Source organism: Simochromis diagramma, unplaced genomic scaffold (genome assembly GCF_900408965.1).
Source record: "Simochromis diagramma unplaced genomic scaffold, fSimDia1.1 OVJJ01000536.1, whole genome shotgun sequence".
Taxonomy (NCBI): domain Eukaryota; kingdom Metazoa; phylum Chordata; class Actinopteri; order Cichliformes; family Cichlidae; genus Simochromis; species Simochromis diagramma.
In genome coordinates this window covers 402,213-422,183 of record NW_024387029.1, presented here as the reverse complement: position 1 = coordinate 422,183, position 19,971 = coordinate 402,213, and the positions used below count along the sequence as shown (strand labels likewise).

At 41.9% G+C, this 19,971-nt stretch overlaps 1 protein-coding gene across 6 annotated transcripts in view; it reads right to left on the bottom strand.

The window, feature by feature from the left end:
* col11a2 (collagen, type XI, alpha 2) overlaps positions 1-1,688 on the bottom strand; it is a 39,581-nt gene extending 37,893 nt beyond the window's left edge. For 2 of the 6 annotated variants that reach the window (XM_040041181.1, XM_040041182.1), the window contains exon 1: positions 1,215-1,682. In XM_040041181.1, coding sequence (XP_039897115.1) covers positions 1,215-1,332 — 118 coding nt within the window. In that variant the 5' untranslated portion in view covers positions 1,333-1,682. Of the gene's footprint in view, positions 1-1,214 lie in introns of all 6 variants that reach the window. The other 4 variants (XM_040041176.1, XM_040041179.1, XM_040041177.1 and 1 more) reach the window with 4 other exon arrangements.
* Between the last annotated feature and the right edge of the window lie 18,283 nt (positions 1,689-19,971).

Here is a 19,971-nt window from a genome sequence, read left to right as displayed (position 1 = left end):
ATAAACGCGGATTCTGTTAAAAATAACTTGAGACGACTAGCGGTCTATCAAGGAACAGCAGCGCATACGGATCATTCCTTCATGAAGTCCACAGTTTAAAATCCCAAACTAAAATAATCCTGGAAAACCAGCCGGGTGTTGGCTGGGGATAAAGTTCACTTTGTCTTATTGAGATCCCTCAGAAATCCCTCCTCTTTGAACAACCGGAGGCAGTGATGGATGGACTGGTGCACAGGCTGAACTGGTAAACGCATTCATATGGTTCCAGCTGGTAGCCCAGTGCACACTGAATCCAATATTTAGTCAGAATAAAAGAAAAAAAACCCTAAAAATACTAGAATCCAACAAACCAAATGTTTTATTCGACAAAGCTCATCAGAAACTACCAAACAGGACTTTGTACCGTTTTATCTCATGCCCCACTCCGGGTAGGGGCACAGAAATGAGCACCATCCTGTCAGAACTATTCGGAACTCTAGATAACGAGGTCAGGTTAATACAGAGCACATAGAGTTCAGATCGGAGGAAAATCACAAAGAAACTGATCAGATTAAAACAAACAAATAAAAAAATATATCTGTATGTTTCGTAACAGGAACAGAAGATGACACCTGTCAGAAGTCTGAATGCAGAGAGGAAGACAGATTCCACGAATGGGAAATTAACAGCTTGTTTGAAGGCATTATTTTTAAAATGGATAAAGGCCGTTAATGGTCATAGAGAAAGACAGAATGCCCGAGAATATACGTTCTTTTTTTCAGATTCAGAATCGGACACCTCTTTATCACCTGATCAATATTTTCCGACCAATATCAGTTCGATATCAGCAGTTAGTCGTTAGTATGGTTCAGATTCAGGCCCCAAAGAGAAACACAAGTCACAAAAGAGCGTTTTAGGAATAAGTCCTTTAAGTCCTCAAAAATATAAACGTCTAAAGACGTAATTCTTGCATGCAGCAAATACCACACAGATTTAGATATTTGGATACCGTGGGGCCCACTGATGGGGCACTACTGCCCTCATTCTTCTGGGAATAAGTAAAGAAGCACGTCAGGTGCGCAAACGTCCCATAATGGAGAGATACAGACTCATTACGGCCACAGTTTATTCAAACAGATGGCGTTTGAGACAGAAAAAAACAGGAAACCATATTTTAAATGTTATTTAAAGAATAAAAATAACATCACCAATAAAAAGTGGAAAATCTGTCTTACCTGCTTGAACCACAGTTGTTTGGCACAGGGCGAGCGCCACGGTTACCAAGGCGAAGGAGGAGAAGTCCATGCGCCATGGTCTCCGTTTCTTCCGGAAGGGACAAGCTCCAATATCCATAGTGTTGCAGTAGTTCTCCGGCCTGGGTCAGCTGTAAATGTGGGATATGGGGGAAGTTATCCTCTCACAGAAAGCCAGCCGACGAGAGGAGCCCGACTGACCCTTCTGTGAGGAAACAGACAAAAAAGCACGCCTCTGGAGACGTCTTTACCTTTCTCCGGAAACCTTCCTTAATGAGTTACCTATATTAATGCACCAAACCTAAAGACTAAAATGGGTTTGGGGTGAATAAATATATTTGATATTGAAGTTTAATCCCTAGCACTGAAGCCCCATTGACTCAGATTGGGTACGAGTACCCAAAGTGGAGAGAGCAGAGAGAGACCTGGAATCACGCTCTCTCTCCCTTCTCTCTCTTTCCCTCTCTCCTTCTTTACTTTCTCCCACGAAGAGTGAGAGCGGTTGTGTATGTGTGTGTGTGTGTGTGGAGAGAGAGACAGAGGGGGAGAGAGAGAGAGAGAATGGCAAAGGTGGAGAGGGAGGGAGAGGGCGTGCGTAATAGCGCGCCGGGCGCACGTAGAAGTACGTGTACGAGGAGAGTCTGGGAGTGGAAACTGGGTCTTTTCTTATGATCGAGCTGCAAAGATGTTTCAGCTTTTCTGTTAACTCTGAGTTATTAACTCAGTGTCAGTGAAACCTTTTTGTCTTCGTCTCGATTCCCTCTGAAAAGCCCAAATTACTGAGATGAGTATTTATCTTTGCCACTTCTTGCTTTCTGCGTCTGTACCTGCGACAGGTAAATGCAGGCTTTGTAGAGCAAGCAGGGCTGTTCAGGTAAACTGAGGATGAGACGGCTGCTGTGCAGAGTAACTGAATGAACGTTGAGTCAGCCAATCAAACGTCTGTCCGCGCCACTAGCCACGCCCCCTCGGCTAAATTCTCGAAGTTCTACCCTTATTCTGATTGGTCAGCCCCACGTGGCCTTGTTTTGCAGGTGTTGGATGGCGATGGGAAACTGAAGAGTATGATGAAGCCTGATGCTTAAAAGGAAAAAATGTTTGCATGCAAGAAAACATGCAGAGACTCCAAAGTCTCAAGACATAAACCCAAAAAATGAATTTAGTACTGGAAGAATTCTGAGTTATGCTTCAGAGAGACTTGAAGAACGTAAACCTGATGGTTTTACATTGTACTCATCCATTTATTTAACAGCACAAATGTCCAATGAGGATCACTCATTACTATCCATTAATTCCCATCCAGATTTCAGCCAGTCAGGACTCCACCTCTATCTGTCTGCCCTGCATGTGCATCTCGCAGTAGATGGCACCATGTGATGGCAGCCTTTCTTCCTCAGATTTGATTCAAGCTTGAACAAGCTCAAGAATGATTCACTCTCCCTCCTTTCCTGCGCGGTCCAGACGAGGATGGAAAGAACTAATGTACATTTCCAGCCTTTTAATATTTGTAAATACTGTACATCTGATTATCGCAGATTTTGACCTTAACTGTGCAAAAAGCTGATGTGGTTTAGGATGATTTAAGAGTCACCACAGGACATTTAAATACCAAAGTTAACACAGTTTGAGTGAATCTTTAGTAGCTACCCTCCTTACTCTTGTACCTTACTAACAATATCATGCAAAGATGAAAATAACTGGCATGTTTTTAATGGCTAAGGAATGCTGCCTTAAGACATAATGAACTCTTTGCCAACAAAACCACAACCTGTCATCTCCAAAATTACCAGAGATGAGTCAAGAGCAACTGAACATCATAAATTTTAAAAAATTGTAGTACAAAGACACTGAAGTAGATATTTTACAGTATCTAACAGGTGTTTATGACGTCCCGTGCTGCTGTGTAAACTGCTCGAGCACTTCTCACATTTCAAATTAAAAACTTAAAGTAATAAATATGTGTTCAGACACCTCAGCTTCTTCTTCGTTTTTTTTTGTTTTTTTTTTACATGCACGGGGGTTGAAATCGTCTCTTTAACAAACACAAACCCTGTTAAGCAGTAATATCAAACACACATTCCTTTCATATAAAATCAAAGCTGCTTTCATTGGCCTACATGTCCTATACGTATATTTCAAAGCTGCCTGTGTGCCCTGCTGTAAACGCTCCACACAGCCATGCTTACTCACTTTCTTTGAATGCAGACTTCACATCCAAAAAGCAGTAATCAACTGTAATTATCTCTTGATGTTCCATACTGCTCGCTCTTTCTCACCACCTTTCATTTCTTCTCTCCTATTTCTGTCTGATTCTCTGAGGGCAAAACAGGGGTGTGTTTGCATTCTCTGCTAAATCCCAGATAACTGGCGTCACTACCAACTCTTCAAAGGGCCTGGTGGTAATGGCAGCACACAAAGGAAAATAGGGTATAAGTTATTTACTTAAGATGCAAACAAAACAATTTTTCATCACCACAATGTCGTAATTCTTTTTGATGTTCTGCTAATGTTAAACCTCATAGCTCAGGTGCCTTTCAGTCAGTTTGATATGATGTCACGTGTGTTGACAAATGAATGATAAAGGTTTTCCTTTATTAAATACTCGCGCTTCCAATCACAAGGTGACCTACTGCCCGCTGTTTTAATATTGCATGTTTATATTTAAATGCAGAAAAAGAGGAAGTGTGAGCAGATCCATTCCTAAATTACAGGAAAATTATATCATGAAATCGTCACCAGGCATGTATCAAAAGCCTGTTTTAGGACTCCACTTCCTAAACTGGAGCTAAATGGTGTGCAGACGTTTTCCCCTCCCCCTGAGTTTTTTACTAAAATACTTCAAATGCAGCAGCGAGCAGCATGGCCCAAACTGCATGACAATGTCTGCGTTATTTATTTGAAAACCCTGTAAGTCTGACCCAACTGAAGAAAAATGAGATTCAGGTATTTCTTACAGTGCAGATAAGAAGTGGACTATGGCAGCAGACTAAACATAAGCATGCTACGAGTGTATATTAAAAACTAAATATTTATGTCAGTGCGGCAACTTTGCTGAGTGTGAGGGTGATGTCTGGAAGCAAAGGCATTTCCCAGGAAGTATCTGTGGCCCTAACACCATAAACCATTACTGTAACATTAAAAGATGAATGCGGATCCGGGTCGTGAAAAACAAGTTGTAAAAATGTTTGTTTTTACCACAACTTTTATAAATAAAGTTAGCATGTAAAAGCACAACCAATCACATTCCAGCAGCCTGTGAGCTGCATGAGAGCGCTGCAGAAAATGAAAGTGTGTCATTGCAGTTTTCAGACTTTGTAGAGCCTCACTGGGGCTCAATGAGGCTCCACAAAGTTCTGTAAAGAGTTGCACAACTTTTTCTTAAATTTAATAAAGTTATTAAAAATGCTTTAGCTAACACAACGTGCACACGGTTCAAATTGTTAAGTTGACAAAACTTCTATCTTGTTTCCACTTTTTACTTCTATCAGGTCAAGTTGGTCCAACTTTTCTTCAAGTTGAAAAACTGAGGCTTCACATATTTTTACAGTTGGTGGGTAAACCTCATGCTTGTGTTTGGGGCACATTAATACTAGAAAGTATCAGTTTATTCTTTTACGTGTTTCATATTTTATACTGATCATTTATAGAAGAGCAAACATCACCCAGAAAATGTGCTGAGCAGTCAAACCCTCCTCAAAACGTCTCCCAACTCAGACTGACATCATTTACAGAAGAGCCTGAGCTTTCCACATACAGTGGGGCAAAAAAGTATTTAGTCAGCCACCGATTGTGCAAGTTCCCCCACCTAAAATGATGACAGAGGTCAGTAATTTGCACCAGAGGTACACTTCAACTGTGAGAGACAGAATGTGAAAAAAAAAAAATCCATGAATCCACATGGTAGGATTTGTAAAGAATTTATTCGTAAATCAGGGTGGAAAATAAGTATTTGGTCAATAACAAAAATACAACTCAATACTTTGTAACATAACCTTTGTTGGCAATAACAGAGGTCAAACGTTTACTATAGGTCTTTACCAGGTTTGCACACACAGTAGCTGGTATTTTGGCCCATTCCTCCATGCAGATCTTCTCGAGAGCAGTGATGTTTTGGGGCTGTCGCCGAGCAACACGGACTTTCAACTCCCGCCACAGATTTCCTATGGGGTTGAGGTCTGGAGACTGGCTAGGCCACTCCAGGACTTTCAAATGCTTCTTACGGAGCCACTCCTTTGTTGCCCGGGCGGTGTGTTTTGGATCATTGTCATGTTGGAAGACCCAGCCTCGTTTCATCTTCAAAGTTCTCACTGATGGAAGGAGGTTTTGGCTCAAAATCTCACGATACATGGCCCCATTCATTCTGTCCTTAACACGGATCAGTCGTCCTGTCCCCTTGGCAGAAAAACAGCCCCATAGCGTGATGTTTCCACCCCCATGCTTCACAGTAGGTATGGTGTTCTTGGGATGCAACTCAGTATTCTTCTTCCTCCAAACACGACGAGTTGAGTTTATACCAAAAAGTTCTACTTTGGTTTCATCTGACCACATGACATTCTCCCAATCCTCTGCTGTATCATCCATGTGCTCTCTGGCAAACTTCAGACGGGCCTGGACATGCACTGGCTTCAGCAGCGGAACATGTCTGGCACTGCGGGATTTGATTCCCTGCCGTTGTAGTGTGTTACTGATGGTGACCTTTGTTACTTTGGTCCCAGCTCTCTGCAGGTCATTCACCAGGTCCCCCCGTGTGGTTCTGGGATCTTTGCTCACCGTTCTCATGATCATTTTGACCCCACGGGATGAGATCTTGCGTGGAGCCCCAGATCGAGGGAGATTATCAATGGTCTTGTATGTCTTCCATTTTCTGATGATTGCTCCCACAGTTGATTTTTCACACCAAGCTGCTTGCCTATTGTAGATTCACTCTTCCCAGTCTGGTGCAGGTCTACAATACTTTTCCTGGTGTCCTTCCAAAGCTCTTTGGTCTTGGCCATGGCGGAGTTTGGAGTCTGACTGTTTGAGGCTGTGGACAGGTGTCTTTTATACAGATGATGAGTTCAAACAGGTGCCATTCATACAGGTAACGAGTGGGGGACAGAAAAGCTTCTTACAGAAGACGTTACAGGTCTGTGAGAGCCAGAGATTTTCCTTGTTTGAGGTGACCAAATACTTATTTTCCACCCTGATTTACGAATAAATTCTTTACAAATCCTACCATGTGAATTCATGGATTTTTTTTTCACATTCTGTCTCTCACAGTTGAAGTGTACCTCTGGTGCAAATTACTGACCTCTGTCATCATTTTAAGTGGGGGAACGTGCACAATCGGTGGCTGACTAAATACTTTTTTGCCCCACTGTACATTAAATATGTAGAATCAATAAGATGGAAAAACACGGGGCTCATGTTAACAGTCTGATATCCACATGTTGCTAAAGCACCTGAATTAATGTTAACATCATGTGACATTATAATCACTCAGCGTCGAGAATACATTTTTAAGAACGTTTATTTCTAAAAGTCTCAGCTGAGTTCCAAAAGGTTTGTTGGACAATAAAAAATGCAGTTTAGCTTTAATCAAGTTTAAATTCACTGTTTATAGGTTTCATTCTTGATTTATAACTTTAAGGCAACCATACTTCAGGGTCATCACCAGTGACGGCTGACACTGCAGTACAAAAACTCTGAGGGTGGATGCTGCCACAGTAGCAGTGGTTATATATCATGGACAACGCTGGATTTGTCTTATTTATTTATTCTATTTATTATTTATTATTTTTTTAAATCATGGGTTTAAACAATGATTAACTCCACCATCTACATTTGAAGAACATGTGTTCTAGCAACGGGACTCTCCCTGGCTCAGATTAGGCCTTTGCTCTGCATTCAATGAATACTGGGCGACTTTATGTGACATAAATTTCTGCATCCTCTTGTTATTTCTGATCATTTAGTAATATTTATTACATTTGAGTTAAAGAACATAAAATAATTTAAAATCACAGTTCTGGTGATTTACTTTTGGCTCTGGCTTAAAATTCTTCTGAGGGCATCAAACTTGTTCAGTGATGAAAAAACCCTGATACCAAATTTCACGTGAAGAGAAAAAGGACACGCTTTAGGTACCGTGTCCGTGTTTGAGCCTGTGTGCAGCAGTAATGACTGCTAAAAGAAGAAAGCGCACTGCCCTCTCATAAGAAACTACAGGGGTGAGCTCTGATGAGAAGGGCCGGCCATTCTGTGATCACTCAGCGAAACCATCAATAAGCCTGCTGCATCCATCAATTATCCATCAAGAATCATGAGGAAAATGGGCCCGGGCACTTTTAGACCTAAATATTATTACATGAAAACCAAGGAAAATATAGCTTTCCATGTTCACAGATGCAGAAGAAAAACATGAAAGTTTTCTTTGTTGGAATAAAAGTGGAGGTCAGCAGAACAGCTGCAAGGCTGAAAAATCAGAAAGAGTTGAGCACAAAATATTAGTAAATGTAATGCATTTAAATGGCATCTAAATACCATACACTCAAAAGTTACTCTATCATCTACAGTCCAGCTTTACTGAGCTGTTATTTTCTCTGTAAGAGTATTTGTACTAAATCAGAAAGTCCAGGAAACGCTCCCTCAGTGCGGCCGCTCTGGGTTTTATTTTGGCTTTCTAGACACACTGGATCGAGTGTTTTTGAGGACAGACTGTTTGTTTCTGGCTTCCTTGTGCTCTGAAAGTAGATGCCACGGGCCGTAAAAAGAGACACCCCAAGAGACATCTGTGGTATGTGTTTGCTTTTAACTGTACATACAGCTTTGATTCACTTAACCTAAAGCATTCAAGTGGAGAGCTTTTGTTGTATTCATGGCTGAATCACAGACAGAAGACAGAGTGGTGTTCTTGTTTGTTGCCCTTTGTGTTGCTTTTTGTTGCCAGTTTTCTCATCTTAAGAACAAAAGTTTCTATTCTCATCCGCACAGGATATCATAACAACGTTTACTTACAACAATAACTCGTCGGTTGGGTTAATGTTGAAGAATTAAACACAGATCCCAAATGTGGAAATTTGTAATATGATGAAGAACAGAAATTTAACAGATTAAAAACAGCAAAATATGGTCTTACATGTTAATTTGGAAGTTAAGCTATAATAGTTTTGTTAACCACTGAACATGTACGCTGTATTCTGACATCCAAACCAAAGACCGCATGTATCTGCAACTAAATGCAGGTGCTCGAGCAGGTGCTTAGGCTCACAGAGGCACTGTGCACCTCTGCAGGGCAGTTTTGGATTTAAAGAGTAAACTGGAGGAAACACTAAAACCAGGACAACAGCAGGAAATAAAAGAAAATCAGTTGTTTAGTTACATTTCTTTACACAGATCAGCATAATGTGTCTTTAGTTGTTAGCCGGTGTTGCCGTCACCTTGTGAGAGTTTGTCTGTATGTGTGTCAACATGGAAAAATGTTGTCCTGGAGACACCTGGAGTTGCGGAAACTACCACGAAGGTGGTTTTGAGTAATTTGGCCAGTGTCTGTGGATAGATTTTGTCATGGCAATAGAAACTGTCCAAATGGAGCTCTGAAACTTCACAGGTGCGTCGCTGAGATACAATTGAAGTCGAGGTCAGTGGAAGGTGTGAGCAGACAACTTACTGAGTTTGCAGTTGGTCTGATATCATCACAAAGTTGTCTCTAGTGGTCTAGACTAACTACCCGTACCGTCAGAGCCTGGGCTGCTGGACATTTATCAGTTGGACATTTGAATCACTGGCCAGCACAACCACAGAGTTTTATGATGAAAGTAGTGTGATGTGAACTACAGGGTGACAGAAAGACTGATGGCCTCAGACATTCGGTCACCGCGGGTGGAACTCAGGGTGGTGTTGCCCGGTCTTGTTATGTGGTGCACGAAGCAGCCAGTTTACCCGTGTAGGAGTAAATTTCTATTTACAAGGCAAAATAAATGTAATAATGTGCGTGTATATGTTTACAAGCAGACATTTGATTTGTGGGTTCACCATCAAAATTATAATCAACGCATTTTATCTTTTACTTTATTGTGGCAGCTCAATAACATCTCATTATTTTGTTGCTTTTAGAGCATGAAAAATTGCAAATTTGGGTTTTAAAACGTCTTGTTCAGCTTTAGTATACAGTGTCTTTTATCCAGCGTGGCCACACCCTTTACCAAGTACAGCAGAAGCGAGCGTTCCCTGGCAGAAGCACAGTCTGCACAATCTGCTAAGCATCCATGTTATGGAATGACCACAAATTCCAAAGAACTAGGACTGCACGTATTCCTTCAGTCGCAGCATGACTTCATCATCCTCAAACAGACTTATGGCAAATCCCTGCGACCACTTTAACAAGAGGTGAGGCTGCAAAAATACCCTGACATCCAAAAGCAGGTGCTTACAATGTTCTGTCCAGAAAAAAGGAAATAACCTGTGAGGCAGGTCAGTGCAAACCCTGTCATTACTCAATTAAGCTTCAATGTCAGCTGAGCAGGGATTAATGAAGCCTTCTAATTTTCCAGACAGAAATTTAAGGGTTTTAAGAGCCCAGAGGCCACAAGGTTTCCCTGAGGGTGCGCTCCATCAGATGTGGCCACCCACTGAACAGATTTCTCACAATTCATCCAATCAGACAGCAGAAAAGTCTTTGCTGGCTGTAATGCTGGTATACAGCTGATAAAGCCACATGGTGTGGCAGCATCTGAGTCAAGACAAGCAAGGGAGACTTCAAGGATAAACGAAACCGAGACAGGGAAGTCTGCAGAGGGAGAGCAAGAGATGGCATTAGCTCAGGAGATGGACTCAGCAAGTGGCTGTGGGCAGCTCGCCCTCTCTCTCGCTCTGCCATTTCCAAAAGGAGAACCTTGTAATTACAATAAAGCGACCATATTATATTGCTGACTTCCTTGAAAAGTCTGTATTTTACTGGGCAGGGCTGCAAATGCACACACACCCTGCTGGCCACAACACACTGAAATAGATCAGAGCAGGGGCTCGCTGGGAGGAAAGAGTAAGGGAGTGGACTGATACTCTCGGCACCAGCAGTGGCTCCAAAGAGTGAGTGAGTGTGTGTGTTGAATACACTCCACTCGTCTTACTAAAACAGTATGAAGGTGTGCTGAGTCAGGTAAGGAAAAAGAGAAAAAAAGGAGGAAATTTCTTTGGAGAATGGCTCAGTGATTTTGAATCTGGCCACCAAACACACCCAGCTAACCGCATACCTCGAAATAGGCAGGGGAGGAGGAGGAGGGAGGACAACGAGGGGTGACGGTGGGGCAGAACGAGGGAGAAGGAGGTACAGCGAGGGTGCACACAAGTGGGTGTGTTTTTCTCTGTGGGGTGAGTGTTTGCGTGCCAGCTGATGTATAACAGAGCACATATGTGTGCAACACAGAGGGGACGGTTTATATATGAGCACACTGTATATTTATAAAGTACACAAGTCCTTTGATGATATTCGATAAACTGAACAGTAAAGAAAATAAAAAATACAAAAGGCGTGTGTGTGCCTTTCTAAGCATTTCTATTCCATTACTTTCTTTCAACACTTAGCAATTCTTTTCTGGGAGTTTGAAAGCAGCTTCTTTGGCCTTTGACGTTAAATATAGCAATAGGAGAACTCCAGGATTTGGTCAATTTAGCACAATTACTCACTGTTAGAAGGTAATTTGCCCAGGTGGTGCATAATAGTTGTGCTAATAAAAGGCAACTGAAAGAACTGTGGCTATAGCATGAACAAGAAAGAGAAGGTATGCTATACTGAGCCATAAAATTATATATATATATATTTGAGCAGCCGGTTTCACCTAAGGAATATTAAATTGTCAGGAGCTGAAAGTCAGCCCACTACAAGCCTTACTGTGCTTCACAGGGGCCACAGATCCACATCTAACCAACAGTGAAATGGCACAGAAAAACGTGCACATTAGTAGCAGCGATTCATTTTTTCTCTCATAAATGCCAATGAATATTGCCTAAGCCTCAAATAACCACATCTAGATTTGCATCTAAATACCAAAATCCCTGAAATGAAACTGAGCCAGAGATGGTGGCGAGCGATAGGACTCACATGAAGGCTGAGGAAACTAGTGCCTGGGAGGGGACGTTAGGGCCGTGGAAAGGTACAGGCAGGAAAGAAAGTCACAGCAATGAATAGAGAGGGAGAGCTGGTGGTGAGGGGCACACAGGCATGCACAGGGTGAGAGGCAATGAATGAGGGCCATTGATAAAGAGGGAAAGCGCGGACAAGGGTGAGGGGAGGGAGAAAGAGAGGGAGGGAGGAGGGATCAAAAGGTATTTACACATCGAGATTCCAGAATAAAACTGAGGGAGAGGGTGGCTGCAAGGGTGGGCAGATGCATCTGACCTACTGACTAAAACACAGGGTGGAACCTCGGCGACTTTGACACAGCAACATTTTTGTGTCGCTAAAGCTGCACGTTTTTCCACAAATGAAGTCACCCCAGCAGCCGGCAGACAAAAGCCTTCAGTAAAGTTTAGAGAAGAGTTTCCCTCAGAATGAGAGCACAAAGGTGACCTCAGTCAGTCCTAAAGTGCTAGTTCCCATGAAAACACAAATAATCCTGCGGTGTGGTCATGGTTATACTGTTCGAGCACAAATACAATTACATATTTTATGAAGGTGGTGGATATGTAGTGCCTCTCCAGGAGACTTTCAGATGCCCCAAACTGCATTTTCTGTGTTTTTTCCCACTAAAGTAAAACCTGTTTGCAGAGAAAAGTTAGAGCTTTGTGCTGGATTTAAATATAATCATAATGCAACTTTAAAAAAAAAAAAGATAAACCTTTTAAATGTTAAAATGTAAGCGTTTTATGGTTATTTTGAGTTTGATGCTTAGGACAGTTGCAGGTTTACCTCCATGTTTACCTCCTTTGGTAACTGAGGAGAGCAGATGCTGTAGTTGTAAAGTTTCCCTGTTTTTCCACAATGAGCTAAATGTTCATGAAGTATTTTACAAAGTGGAGAATCCTTTTCCATGTTTACTTTAAAGCTAAAAACAACATATCAACTTCATACATTTCTGAATAATCAGGTTGGAATATTTTCCACTATTTTCCTTCTCACATGTGACACAACAGGAAACGATCCACCTCAACATGTTTATACAGTTATAAATGTTCTGCTTCAAATATTGTTGGAATTACTACTGAAAATTAAAAACCTCAGGATGCTGGAAAAATGTAAATAAAATCAAGGAAACAAAGTGAGAAAAATATTTTCTCATTTGAATTTTACATCTCACAGAATTTGGGATGGGAGCAACAAAAGGCTGGAAAAGTAAGTGGTACTAAGACACAGATGGAGAAAATACAGGTTTATGATATTTACACATCATTGTGTTTATTTACATTTCTCACAGCATCCCAACAGCTGCGTAATTTGGTCACAAACTGGGTTTCTGTATCCTCCAGACCAGGGCTCTCCAACTCCAGGCCTCGAGGGCCGGTGTCCCTGCAGGTTTTAGATGTGTCCTTGATCCAACACAGCTGATTCAAATGGCTAAATGACTTTAACATGTCTTGAAGTTCTCCAGAGGCCTGGTAATGAACTAATCACGTGATTGAGGTGTGTTGACCCAGGGTGAGATCTAAAACCTGCAGGACACCAGCACTCGAGGCCTGGAGTTGCCCACCCTGCTCCAGACTAAAGAGAAGGAGCGATCAGGACTGTTGAGCTGCTATAATCCTCTCTCAGACAAGAATGGGATGCATTTCCCAGAAGTCCTGCAGCTGGACTCCTCTGTTCCCAGATGTTTAGAGACTGTTGTTAAAATGAGAGTGGTAGACACAAACTTCTCCAAACTTATTGGTGCCACCAAATTTCAAAATGAGTAAATAAGTATCAGTTTATGAATTTTCCAAATCATTGCACTCTGCGTTCACATTTTTCACAGTTTTCCAACTTTTTTGGAATTGGGGTTGAACTCGGGGTGGTTTGGTGAGGCGGAGCTGCCCGAGTAATTTTCTAAAAACCGAGTCAAACCCATGTAGAACTCCCTAAAAGGAAAGAAAACTAAAATGACTGAATGAATATCATAAAAATTAACAGCAGTGCAAATAAACCTGTGTAGGAACCTGGTTGGTGAGGTATTACACTTCCAGCAGTACAAGCTGCAGCTCCCTGTGAAAGACGGAGCTGCTGACTGGCTCTACAAAGACAGGAGAGCACTTTAAAGATGAAAACAAGCTCGTCTTCTTCATTGTAAAGAATGAAAGAGGAGAAGCACCAAGAATGTGAGGCATTAGGAGTATTTGGTTGGTTGAACGATGAAGGGACAGAGGGCAGTGAAGCCCAGCTGTAACCCCTGACTAGTCAGCTGGACTCTGCGAGGTGGAGGTGAAGGTCAGTTTGGCATTAGGTCGACACTTTGCTGTGCCTGACCCAGCTGAGCATTTCAAAGAACGATGGAGGAGCCGCAGCTGAAGCGAGGAGCTTAAAGGCTCCTTTCACACCAGCTGCTGAACTCAACTCCTCCACGAAATGCATTAAAATTTCAAGATGGCAAATGAGAGAAACAGTCACCCTGAGTGAAAAATGGAGGAGACAATAAAATTTGGTTTAAGGCATATTAAGGGATTTAGCTGCAGGTTTGGTAGCAATTACATAAAAACAACAAAAACCAAGCACAGTTAGTTCGGAAAATTAACATCATGCTGAGTCTTAGCAGGACAGCAGAGAGAAGTTTCTCACTGGTGCATCTGTCATTATTTAAACTGTACTGTACACTTTCTGCGTGACAAGTCTTCATGGGATGTATTGAAGATGAAAACCTCAGTGCATCATGGGAAGCCCCTGCAGCCAAGGCCTAGTGAAGCATAACTATAGGAGGGCTCAGGGTCACCTCATCTTTAAGCCTGATCTTAAAAGTAGAGTGAGTGTCTGTCTCCTGAATCCAATCAAAGACTCTGAGTAGACATTGAAAGATAAAGTTCATTTGTTTTTCTACAATGTGGGAACCCATCAGCTAGCCTCTTGGGGTCTAGCCTCTGGGGAAAAGGCAAATTTTTTGGGGCCTCCAGACATCCGGGACGAGATTTTCCATTTCTGTTACAATCCTCGGTTTGTAGATGATGCTAATCTTGTGCAGTTCTGGCCAATATAATCCCTTTTTTAATCTCCACATAAATTGTTTACCTGAATGTAATGAACAGACATTTAAGCATGAGTGGTCAATAGGACTTAGACTACAGGAGGAACCCAGAAAGCTTCGAGTGCCAGTTTCACACAGATTTGACACATTAATAAACAGAATCAGTTTGTGGAGATTGCAGTTGATGCTGGATTGAACAGACAACTAACAGACTTGAGATGCACCCGTCGGTAAACTAGTTGAAGTCAGTACAGCAACCAGGTCATGTTGTTATCTCGACACGAAGCTTCGATGTACTTGAACATTTGTGTGTTCAAGTAAAAATAAAACATTTCCATTAAGCTTTGATTTAAAGCAGACACACCTGCATATAATTTAACTTTCATTTTGACATGTTTGGCATATGATAATTAAGTATTATATTATAGCATTGTAAGTGTGATCATCGTGCTATCGGCCCACGTTTGCAACAACCTGTGTTGCAACAACAATAAAGATAACTCGGCTCACTTTTAAAGGCACGCTCTGCAGATTTACTTAACCTGAATTTAACAGCTGCTTCCACCGACGAGTGAAGGCTCAGTCCCACTCTCACAGAGCTCACTGACAGAGGGACGCCTCAGCCTGCCGAGGTCAACGAGGAATGCATCGAGGAGGGGGGAATGTACCACAGGGGTGTTGAAGAGTGGGTGGGGAGGCAGAGGAGGAATCCCAGAGGGGGGAAACAGAAGGGTCTTTTGTGAGACAGGAAGCTGCTGAGACCAGGGCCTTCTCTCTGGTACAGTAGACAAATCTGGGATATGAGAACGATGGCGAGAGCAAAGGTGAGGTGCAGCGAGGAAGGCGGATAAGATCGAGGACAGACGACAACAAAACGGCAGATTAAAACAGATCAAAGTGTAACAAGTGAGGCGGAAGACGAGAACACAGTGAGAACCTAAGGTGGTAGAAAACCTACATAGTGTGATTTATCATATTACTTCCTCTTGTGATACGATTATCGATACACTGACTTCAACAATAAATGTTTTTATTGCAACAGTCAGTTAATTAAATCCTACTTGTGTTGAGGACAAACTTAGATGGGAGAAAATAGAGGACAGAGGTGAGAGGTAAATCAGAACGCTTACAAACTGATAATAGCAGCATCACTGCACCACAGTACTGTTGTTATGTATTATGAACCCACAGTTACAGTACTGTAACTATTACACTATGATTCCCGCCCCTGTGTGTCGGTGAGACTTGGCTGTCCTACAGACAAAAGATCAAAAAGAGGAAAACAAATTACTAACTTCCAAAACATGAGGCCGAGCATACAGATGCACAGTATTGGTGCACAGACACAGTTAATGAGGTCAGGGAAAACCTGCAATGAAAACAATGTGAGCTCATTCCGGTCTGTCTGTTCATCAAAGAGCTTTTCATCTTTGCCTGCAGCTCAGTCCCATCCGGGTCATTACTGTACGAGCAAAACAGCCGAGGATGCAGCGTAAATGAAAAAACGACCCTCCCTCTTCCTTCTTCTGTCTTCCAATCCACGTTTCCCTCCTTCCATCTACTGGTTCCCCCTCGCTGACACATCGCGCCCCTCTCACGTTCAGTCCTGGCAAACAGTCAGGAGCTCGTTAATCTTCCCACACACAGACTTCCCACTCTCTCATCATTACAGCGAAATTAAGAGGCGGAGCTTTCTGATGTTATTTCCATTAGAAATGCTTCAAATCTTCCATGCACACTGGAACCCACCAATCGAGGGTCCTCCTCGACTGGTGGGTTGAAACGTGCAGCTCTACAGATTATTTTTATTATTAAACTTTAATATTTTAGAAAAAATGATCAATTTCTAACTGAAATCAATAAGATGATGGAGTTTGTCCATGACTTTAATAGATTTACTACACCTGATCCATACTTTGGTAGTATGAACATTGCTTGCATTTGTTTGCCTTCACTGACCAATCATGTCGCACTTCTAGGAATGTAAAAAAAAAGGTAGGAAGAAAATCTTGTGTTATTGAAATTTTATATTTCCCCACTTTTTTGGTGTTTAGATGTCTTAATATAAAAATTTAAGGCTGAATTATTTTTGTAAGACAGATTATTTTGGAAAGTGACACAAAAACCAGTAGAACCAGTTACTTGAACTGAGATGGACAAAACAGGCAGTCATTACGCTTAAAGGATTAGATTAGATTTTCTCTCCTGGTTTAGGTTTTTTACCTTTACTGTAAAATGGAGAATACACCACAAATTGCACGTAAAACGTAGCTGTTTAAAACTTTTGGGGCACATTTCTTGATTACGTACCCAGTTGGCACCACCACGATGTCTTCCTTCAGGCCTTCCTCTCAGCCTGACATATATTTATCTGCCATGTTCCTTTGATTTGAAAGCAAAACCAACTATCCTCAAATGTAGAATTATATACTTTGTGCGGGACCCGTTCTCAGTTTCACCCAGATTTAGCTCTGCTCAGGAGGCGCTCTCAGTCATCTAAGTGCACGCTGGCTCAGAGCTGGTCTGTGTATGCCCAAAACCTAGCATATCATTACGCCTGAAAGAACATGGGGACAGTGGCTGACCAGTAATTTGGCTTTTATAAATGTTGTCACCACTCATTCCAACGTTTCTCCCCGTCCCAAAAGTCTGAACCGTACAGACACAACATAAAAAAGACAGAAACGTGACTTTAAGCTTGAAACGAGACAGAAATTGTGTTTCCAAGAATCTAACATGTACCACCCGGTGCCCCCTAACAGAAAAGTTTAATTTAATCACAATAAACTGTCACGACTACCTTCAGTGGGTGGTTTAGCAAGATAAATGTTTTTGTTTTCATTTATTTTACTTTTTCAGAGTAGGTTAGCTTACCAAATATGACCGCCCTCTGCAGCACCATAATGGACCCCGATGATCCACACCACCCGGTTTCCCTTCTGTCAGCAGGGAGGTGGTGCTGCAGGATCTGTGCGAGGACCACCAGTTTTGTAACAGCTTCATATGTGAGGATAATAAACACTCAGCACTCATTCTCCCAGCCTCCTTTGCAGATCCATACACATTCATCCTGTTTGTTCGTTCACAGTTGGTGAATAAACAAGAGGACACAGTAAAATCCGCAAAATACATTAGATGCCAATATCCACGTCTAATCATGTTCATTCTTTTATGTGCTGTGAATCACGCACATATTAAAAACTTCATCCTAAAGGCCACATGAGGCTGGCTCCGACAGTAACTACAGTTACAGACTTTTCTGTTAAAATGAACTTTAACAGGGAAAATAACCTGTTAACATCCAAGTAAAGGTGGAAGGTTTAAGTCCCTGTAAATACATTTCCTTCTCCTTGACACCTGTATGCATACAGATGAATTTTAAGGTTTAAAGGTTTAATGAAGCCAGTTCTGTTTTAAGAAATGTCTTCTGCCCGATGAAGGCATCAGGGGCAACTTGGGGCTCAGCGTCTTGCCCACGGTTACTATGAGTAGGGGAGCCAGGGTTTCGAACCATCGACGTTATGATTAGTACACTACCTGCTCTCCCTCCCATTTATGGGCTCTCTCACTAATTCTGGGTCATAATGAATTAAAAATTAAGTATATTTTTCAAATTGCGGTCGCACCATGGTTCTAGATGAAGGACTGTCTTTCATATGAAACTACACACCTAACGAAGACACGGTTAGACAGTCAAAGCTGCCACATCTCGTCACATCCAAGTTTTTGCACGCAAGATCTTGATGGCGTAAACGCTCAAAGCTTCAGAAATCTTTAGGTGATCGTCTCGCATACCGTTTTGTTTCCTCTGCAAAGCTTCACCTCAGAGTTAACTGGAACTTTCTGGTTTGATTTGCCTCTTGGGGCTTTTTGAGGTCTCTGTCGTGCGATTATCTGACACGTGTGTTTTTCTGTTTTCATGAGTGAATATGATTCTGGGGCTTCAAGATGTGGAGTCAATCAAACAATGGACGTCACAGTGGTGATGTTATTTCTATATACAGTCTTTCCCACTAATACATGTTTACTTTAACTGGCTTCTAAAGTAGTTCATCCACTTCTAGTTTACTAGTGTTTGTACTTTGTCTTATAAATAGAGAGATGATGTCTTTAAATGATCTTTTCCTACTTGTGTTCTGTGGTGTAGGAAGAACAGGGTCATTGCTTTTGTGTGTATGCTGGTGCAAACCCCCAAAAACTACTAATTATTTGTCCCTGCAGTCACCAGTATTAGTAGTAATGCTTAACAGATCTGCAGTAAACGGAGCTTTAGCATAAAATACACAAAGAGTTTAAGGTGGATTTTAAGAAAACAACAAAAAACATGTAAAAAAGCTCAAAGGGGATTATAGTGTTTATTTTACTGTGTAGGCCGAACAGAAAATAACAGTGAGCAGAAAACACAACTGACATGTTCTCCTCCTGCGTAATATTTGCCTCTCCAAAGAGCACACAGGCTCAATAAAGCTCTGTCCTCCTCAGGTGTGTGTGTGTGTGAGGACGATGTGTGGGGTATTCTACCACACGGGATCCACAAAAAGTGACTTCAAACACATCATGTTTATTCAGCGCAGGGAAAAAACATTTACCCGGTGAAAAATTGACATTCGCTAAGCAGGAATTAGGAGGAATCTGACCCCTGGCATAAAGGTGTCTTTCTACAGCCCTCAGCCTCAAATAGAAGACAGGAGAGGGGAGGGGTGAGAGGGCGGGAGAGCCAGGAGGAGATTGGGGACAGAAAGAAAGTGAGACAAAATGCAGGCAGTCAATATTAGAGAGTGGACGAAAAGCAAGACAACAGAGGCAAAACTGTGATGAGGAAGGAAACGTGAGGCAGGAAGTAAAGCAAACTCTGAAGATGCTAATGGGCCTTAGAAAAGGTTAAAGGCCCAGGCAACAGCATAGCTGCAAAACACTTAAACAGACCGCAACGCTAAAGGTCAGCTATAATTAAATGCTGTTATTTTAATTCACTAAAAGTGATGTTTCAGAAGTTTCAAAATGCTGTGTTTAGTGTCAAAATACAACTTTACGGGAAAATAGTGACTCTAACCAGGTGGAAACCTTTTTTTGGAATCTAAATAAACATCATTTGACAAATATATTCCTGGATCAAACTGGGAAACTGACTGTCTACCACTCCAAGATGAGAGGTTATAGGGTCTTCTCTAAATAGAGGCTGCTGACTTGGCTGTACTGAGCCTCCAGAACAGACACCTTATTGTGCCAGCGCCCTCTGCTGGCAGCAGGTGGTACTTCAGGAGCAGCTCAGAGTGGCACACTTGGCTCAAACATCTGTAGCATTCAAAGTGACGCTCGGCATCCTTCTAATCTGTCTTAGTTTACTTATCCACGTCAGGATAACCATGACCAGCTAGTGATTTGAAGCTTATTCACCACCTCTCTGCTCTGAAGTGATGGAAAGTGTTACAAACTCTGAAAATCTGACCCATATATTTCAGCTTTTAAAAACCTCCAGTCTAATCTGTAATCTTTGGCATAAATCATCTTGAAAAACACAGAAGCAGCTACAGTATTATTGTTATCCTTCTATGGTAATGTGTGGTTTCCCATGTTACAGATCCCTCAGAGGGAGAGTAGTTACAGGTATGAAAAGT